Here is a 7,492-nt window from a genome sequence, read left to right as displayed (position 1 = left end):
TATACAGTCACCACTAGAGGGGGCTCCTCGCATACAGATGTGTATATCTACAGTCACCACTAGAGGGAGCTCCTCACATACAGATGTGTATATATACAGTCACCACTAGAGGGGGCTGCTCACATACAGATGTGTATATATACAGTCACCACTAGAGGGGGCTCCTCACATACAAATGTGTTTATACACAGTCACCACTAGAGGGGGCTCCTCACATACAGATATAAAATTATAAATTTTTGCAGTGCTTAATTTGTGTATACAAATAATCAAAATAGGAAAATATTTTTTTTCCAAATCTTCGTATTTTCCAGTCTGGAGTGTAAGTCACGTACAGATATTCTTGCACCTCCGGCCTCAGCTGCTATTACTGAAGTTATTAATGGTCGTCTGGGGAAGGTTGTGGCGCAGAATGAACAAATCATCAGGATCCGCCGCTGGCAGCATCTCCAGGCTTGCCTCTCTCACAGTCATTGTGGATGGTATTAGTCGGTGATTACACAGGAGCTGCCGGCAGTGTCACCGCACTTGTCTCCATTGATCACATCGGGGACCTCATTGGTCGGTGATTACATGAGTTGCCAGCAGAGTCTCTCGACTAGTCTCTATCACGTACGTGGGAGACGCCATTGTTCGGTGATTACACAGGATTTGCAGCGGATCCTGATGGTTTGTACGCTCAGTGGCAGAATCTTCCTCAGACGACCATTAGTGACCCCAGTGACAGCAGCCGAGGCCGGAGGTGCCGGGATTTCTGCACGAGGCTCAGCTGGTCCGTGCACAGCTCAGTGATGGCTGCATACATAGTGATAACTGATGGCGGGGGCGTGTCACGTGTTCTTCAGTGCCCCTTCTTTCAGGCCACACCTCCACCTATGCCAGCGTAACCATTGGGCCACGTTCACACGCTCAGTATTTGGTCAGTATTTGTAGTCAAAACCAGGAGAGGAACAATCAGAGGAAAAGTCTCATAGAAACTCGTCACCTCTTCTGTATTCTCACCACTCCTGGCTTTGGCTACAAATACTGATGTAAAATACTGACCATGTGACCGTGGTCTTAGGCAGAGAGCTGGGGATTATGGGAAAACAGCTGTCACCGTGCTGCATGCCCCTGACAGGAGTCTCTCCCAGCAGGCAATACTGCATACCACCACATGGTGACCATAACGACCTGTATGACAGGTGTGAGCAATGCCGCCCTTAGTCCCTGGGGCCGGGTATATATGAGGGCTCCTCAGCTCTTACCCTCCACAGGGTCAGGACGCTCTTCCTCAGCCTCCACATCTTCCACATCAAATATGTCATCTTCATCGCCTTGAACAGCTACAAACATGGAAAATAAATCACTAAGATGATGAACATTAATTAACTACTTTGTCTGTATTACATGTGTGATATTACACTGAGTGTCTGTATTACACGTGTGACATTACACAGGGGGAGTGTCTGTATTACACGTGTGACATTACACAGGGGGAGTGTCTGTATTACACGTGTGACATTACACAGGGGGAGTGTCTGTATTACACGTGTGACATTACACAGGGGGAGTGTCTGTATTACACGTGTGACATTACACAGGGGGAGTGTCTGTATTACACGTGTGACATTACACAGGGGGAGTGTCTGTATTACACGTGTGATATTACACAGGGGGAGTGTCTGTATTACACGTGTGATATTACACAGGGGGAGTGTCTGTATTACACGTGTGATATTACACAGGGGGAGTGTCTGTATTACACGTGTGACATTACACAGGGGGAGTGTCTGTATTACACGTGTGATATTACACAGGGGGAGTGGCTGTATTACACGTGTGACATTACACAGGGGGAGTGTCTGTATTACAAGTGTGATATTACACAGGGGAGTATCTGTATTACACGTGTGTTATTACACAGGGGAGTATCTGTATTACACGTGTGATATTACACAGGGGGAGTGTCTGTATTACACGTGTGATATTACACAGGGGAAGTGTCTGTATTACACGTGTGACATTACACAGGGGGAGTGTCTGTATTACACGTGTGATATTACACAGGGGGAGTGTCTGTATTACACGTGTGACATTACACAGAGGGAGTGTCTGTATTACACGTGTGATATTACACAGGGGAGTATCTGTATTACACGTGTGTTATTACACAGGGGAGTATCTGTATTACACGTGTGATATTACACAGGGGGAGTGTCTGTATTACACGTGTGTTATTACACAGAGGAGTCTCTGAATTACTCGTGTAATATTACACAGGGGAGTATCTGTATTACACGTGTGATATTACACAGGGGGAGTATCTGTATTACACGTGTGTTATTACACGGAGGAGTATCTGTATTACACGTGTGATATTACACAGGGGAGTATCTATATTACACGTGTGATATTACACAGGGGGAGTGTCTGTATGACACGTGTGTTATTACACGGAGGAGTATCTGTATTACACGTGTGATATTACACAGGGGGAGTGTCTGTATTACACATGTGATATTACATGGGGGAGTGTCTGTTTTTCATGTGTGATATTACACGGGAAAGTGTCTGTATTACATTTGTGATATTACATGGGGGAGTGTCTCTTTTACATGTGTGATATTACAAGGGGAAGTGTCTGTATTACATGTGTGATATTACTCAGGGAAGTGTCTGTATTAGGCTGGGGTCACACTTATATGTGTGATATTACACGGAGAAGTGTCTGTTTTACACGTGTGATATTAAACGGGGAAATGTCTGTATTACCCATGTGATATATTAAATGGGGAAGTGTCTGTATTACATGTGTGATATTACATGGGGGTGTCTAGATTACACGTATGATATAACTCGGGGGAGTGTCTGTATTATATGTGTGATATTACACAGGGAAGTGTCTGTTTTACACATGTGATATTACACGGGGAAGTGTCTGCTTTACATGTGTGATATTACATGAGGATGTCTGTATTACACGTGTGATATTACTCGAGAGGAGTGTCTGTATTACATGTGTGATATTACATGGGGAAGTGTCTGAATTACATGTGTGATATTACACAGGGAAGTGTCTGTATTACACATGTAATATTACGCAAGGGAGTATCTGTATTACACGTGTGATATTGCACAGGGGAGTTGTCTGTAGTACACGTGTGATATTACATGGGGAGTGTCTGTATTACACGGGGGAGTGTCTGTATTACACGAGTGATATTATTTGGGGGAGTGTCTCTATTATATGTGTGATATTACACAAGGGATTGTCTGCATTACACATGTGATATCACACAGGGGTGTCTGTATTACACGAGTGATATTATTTGGGGGCATGTCTGTATTATACATGTGACATTACATGGGGAATTGTCTATTACACGAGTGATATTACACGGTGAACTGTCTGCATTACACGTGTGATATTACACAGAGGTGTCTGTATCACACTTGTGATATTATACAGGGGTGTCTGTATTACACGAGTGATATTATTTGGGGGAGAGTCTGTATTATACGTGTGATATTACACAGGAAATGGTCTGTATTACACGTGTGATAATGCACAGCGGTGTTCCTGTATTACATGTGTGATATTACACAGGGGGAGTGTCTGTATTATAAATGTGATATTACATGGGGGAGTGTCTATATTACACATGTGATAATACACAGGGGGAGTGTCTGTATCACACATGTGATATTACATGGGGGTGTCTATATTACACATGTGATATTACTCAGTGGGAATATTTGTATTACACATATGATATTACTGTCATGATCCAGGTTGGATGATGACAGTTAAAAGCACATGTAACCTTTTTTTTCCTTAAGATGTGTGCTTAAGTTTGGTTTTGCCCCCGGTGGCCATTAGGATTATTACACAGTGGTGTCTTTTGTTCTAGTTTGCCCCCCGTGGTGGTTAGCGTTATTACACGGGAATCACTAACAGGTGTGATTCCTCTGGCTTAACTATAAAGGTGTGTCATGTGCTCTCACTGGGGTTGGTGATAGTGTTCATTTCCAACCATCCTTGGTGGAGAAAGGAGCTAGAGAGAGTTCCTTGCAGCACAGTCAGAGTCCTGGTGTGGAAGGAGTCAGAGGGGATTTCCTTGCAGCTCTGACAGAGCTTGGTGGCAGCTATTCAGGAGGAAAGCTGCATTCTGGTGGTGGACTCTGTTGCTGGGAGCAAGAGCACAGAGCAAAGCTAAGAGGTGTTTCCCTGTTTGTGCCTTTCCTTTATGTGTGTTTCAGTGCAGTGGTGGGATTAGTCTCTGCACCGGCCATTTCACTAGAAAGGGGTAGGTGCAGGGCGAGCTAGGGTTTAAAGGTATCCAGATCGGCGCCCGGTGCGGAACCGGCCTAGGGATCGGTAGGAGTGTAGAGACACTGACTCGGGAGTGCAGGAGGTCTCCACGTCCCCGTTCCCTATCGCAGGGCCCACCATTGTAATTGTTTCCCTGGTGTTTCCCCTTATTATTTAAATTCGCCCTGCTGGAGGCGGTGTATCCGGTTTCACGTGTATTTCTGAAATTCGCCTGCTGGAGGCGGTGTATCCGGCTGCATGTCTTATTATTTAAATTCGCCCTGCTGGAGGCGGTGTGTCCAGGGTCGCGTGTGTCATAAATTCGCCCTGCTGGAGGCGGTGTGTCCAGTCACACGTTGACCATTACAATTACATGGGGAAGTGTCTGTATTACATGTGAGATATTACACGGGGGTGTCTGTATTACACTGTAATATTACAAGTATTACATGTGTGATATTACAAGGGGTTGTCTGTATTACACATGTGATATTACTTGGGGGAGTGTCTGTATTACACGTGTGATATTACACAGGAGGAGTGTCTGTTTTACATGTGTGATATTACCAGGGGGAAGTGCCTGAATTACCCATGTGATATTACACGGGGGTGTGTCTGTTTTACATGTGTAATATTACATGGGAGATTGTCTGTATTACACATGTGATATTACACAGGGGAGTGCCTGTATTACATGTGTGCTATTACATGGGGGGATGTCTGTGCTACACGGGGAGTGTCTGTATTAGGCTACTTTCACACTAGCGTCGGCTGACGCACGTCACCATGCGTCGTTTTGGCGAAAAAACGCATCCTGCAAAGTTGCCCGCAGGATGCGTTTTTCCTCCATTGACTTACATTAGCGACGCATTGCCACACGTCGCATCCGTCGTGCGACGGATGGATCGTGTTTTGGCGGCCGCGACACACACAAAAACGTTACATGTAACTTTTTTTGTGTGTCGTCTCCGCCATTTTCAACCGCGCATGCGCGGCCGAAACTCCGCCCCCTCCTCCCCGGACATTACAATGGGGCAGCGGATGCGTTGAAAAACTGCATCCGCTGCCCCCGTTGGGCAAAACTTTCACAACGTGCGACGCTACGTCGCCCCGACGCAGGGTGACGTGCGTCGCACAACGCTAGTAGCCTTATACGTGTAACAAAAGACTGACTGGCACTTCCAAGCTAGTGTGAACAGGTGCAAACTAGGAGCAGCCACCTCCATATGCAATAAACAAAAGAAACTGCACTTTGTAGCGCTAAGCATGTTAATATGAAATATATGAATAGTAATACTGCTCTAAGTATAAGATAATGAGGAGAAACTGAGACGCTGAGCACACAATGCAGCCCAGCAGAAAACGACGAGGTGGTCTCACGCTGCTGGGACCCTGTGTGTCTAGTGTGAAGAACTCTCAAGGCTCATTTCACATTAGTGTTTTTTTGCGCAGCGCATCGTGCACAATAGAAACACATGGAAAAAGCACATCATGCGTTTTTGCATGTGTTTGCGTTTTTTATGCACATTCATTCTCTAGGGGTTAAAACCAGTGTTTAAACATTTTTACGCCAAAAACGCATGCGCACGAAAACACAGACGAATGCATGTCCATGTGCACGCCTGCGTTCCCATAGACTGTAATGCGTTATTTTGTTGCATTCCGTGCGCATGTTTTTTTTATGCCTTTCGGCGGACCCAAAAATGCAACAGGTTGCGTCTGGCGTGCCTAGGCGCACACCTTGAAAAACGCATGTGCGCAAAAACGCATACGAACGCGTGCAAACGCAAGGCCATGCACGCGCCATGTTAAACATAGGTACGCATGGACGCGCACGATGCGCTGCGCAAAAAAAGCTAATGTGAAAGCAGTCTTAGGCTGAAGTCTGAATTCCTGGGTAAATGTGAACACGTCTCTTTAAAGCCTGTATTTATACGCAGGTAGGACCATGTGCTGAAGGGCGGAATGATCAGAGAGCGAATAATTCTGCCACAATTATGTGCTAAGCATCTCAATTGTATCTTATTATCCATTGCTGCTCATATTCCATAGATATCAGGTTTATATGCTTTAGCACGATAGAGTGCAGCTTCTTTTGTTTATTGTATAACTCATGTGATATTACACGGGGGAGTGTCTGAGTATTATACGTGTGATATTACACGGGGGAGTGTCTGAGTATTATACGTGTGATATTACACGGGGGAGTGTCTATATTACACTTGGGAAAAAACACAGGGGATTGTCTGTATTAAATTGAAATATTACACATTACACGGGGGAGTGTCTGTATTACACGTATGATATTACACAAGATAGGGTCTGTATTATATATATGATATTACACGGGGGGAGTGTCTGTATTACATGTGTGATATTACACAGAATAGTGTCTATATTACACATGCGACGTTGCACAGGGGAGTGTCTATTACACGTCTTTCATTACACCTGGCGAGTGTCTGTCTTATATGTGTGAAATTACAGGGGGAGAGTTTGTATTACAAGTGATATTACCCGGAGGACTGTCTTTACTACACGTGATATTACATAGGGGAGTGTGTGTATTACACGTGTGATATTATCTGGGAGATGTCTGTATTACACATGAGATATTACCCGGGGGATTGTCTTTATTACACATGTGATATTACACGGGGGGGGGTGTCTTTATTACACATGAGATATTACCCATAGGTGTGTCTTAATTACACATTTGATATTACCCGGGGGGAGTGTCTTTATTACACAAGTGATACAGTATTACACGGGGGAGTGTCTACATTACACATGTGATATTACCCGGGGGAGTGTCTTTATTACACATGAGATATTACCCAAGGGGTGTGTCTTTATTACACATTTGATATTACCCGGGGGGAGTGTCTTTATTACACAAGTGATACAGTATTACACGGGGGAGTGTCTACATTACACATGTGATATTACCCGGGGGGGAGTGTCTTTATTATACATGTGATATTACCCAAGGGTTGTGTCTTTATTACACATGTGATATTACCCGGGGGGAGTGTCTTTATTACACATGTGATATTACCCGGGGGAGTGTCTTTATTACACATGTTATATTACCCGGGGGAGTGTCTTTATTACACATGTGATATTACCTGGGGGGAGTGTCTTTATTGCACATATGATATTACCCGGGGGGAGTGTCTTTATTACACATGTGATATT

The 7,492-nt window shown here is 44.5% G+C and overlaps 1 protein-coding gene across 1 annotated transcript in view; it reads right to left on the bottom strand.

Moving 5' to 3' along the window:
• Positions 1–7,492, bottom strand: part of TRIM54 (tripartite motif containing 54) — a 92,935-nt gene that overhangs the window by 38,423 nt on the left and 47,020 nt on the right. The window contains exon 8 of the mRNA XM_073557789.1: positions 1,248–1,325. Coding sequence (XP_073413890.1) covers positions 1,248–1,325 — 78 coding nt within the window. The remainder of the gene's footprint in view (positions 1–1,247; positions 1,326–7,492) is intronic.

The sequence above is a fragment of the Dendrobates tinctorius genome, unplaced genomic scaffold (genome assembly GCF_039654945.1).
Source record: "Dendrobates tinctorius isolate UK_male_01 unplaced genomic scaffold, ASM3965494v1 ptg000251l, whole genome shotgun sequence".
Classification (NCBI taxonomy): Eukaryota; Metazoa; Chordata; class Amphibia; order Anura; family Dendrobatidae; genus Dendrobates; species Dendrobates tinctorius.
This window is presented reverse-complemented; position numbering and strand designations above follow the sequence as displayed.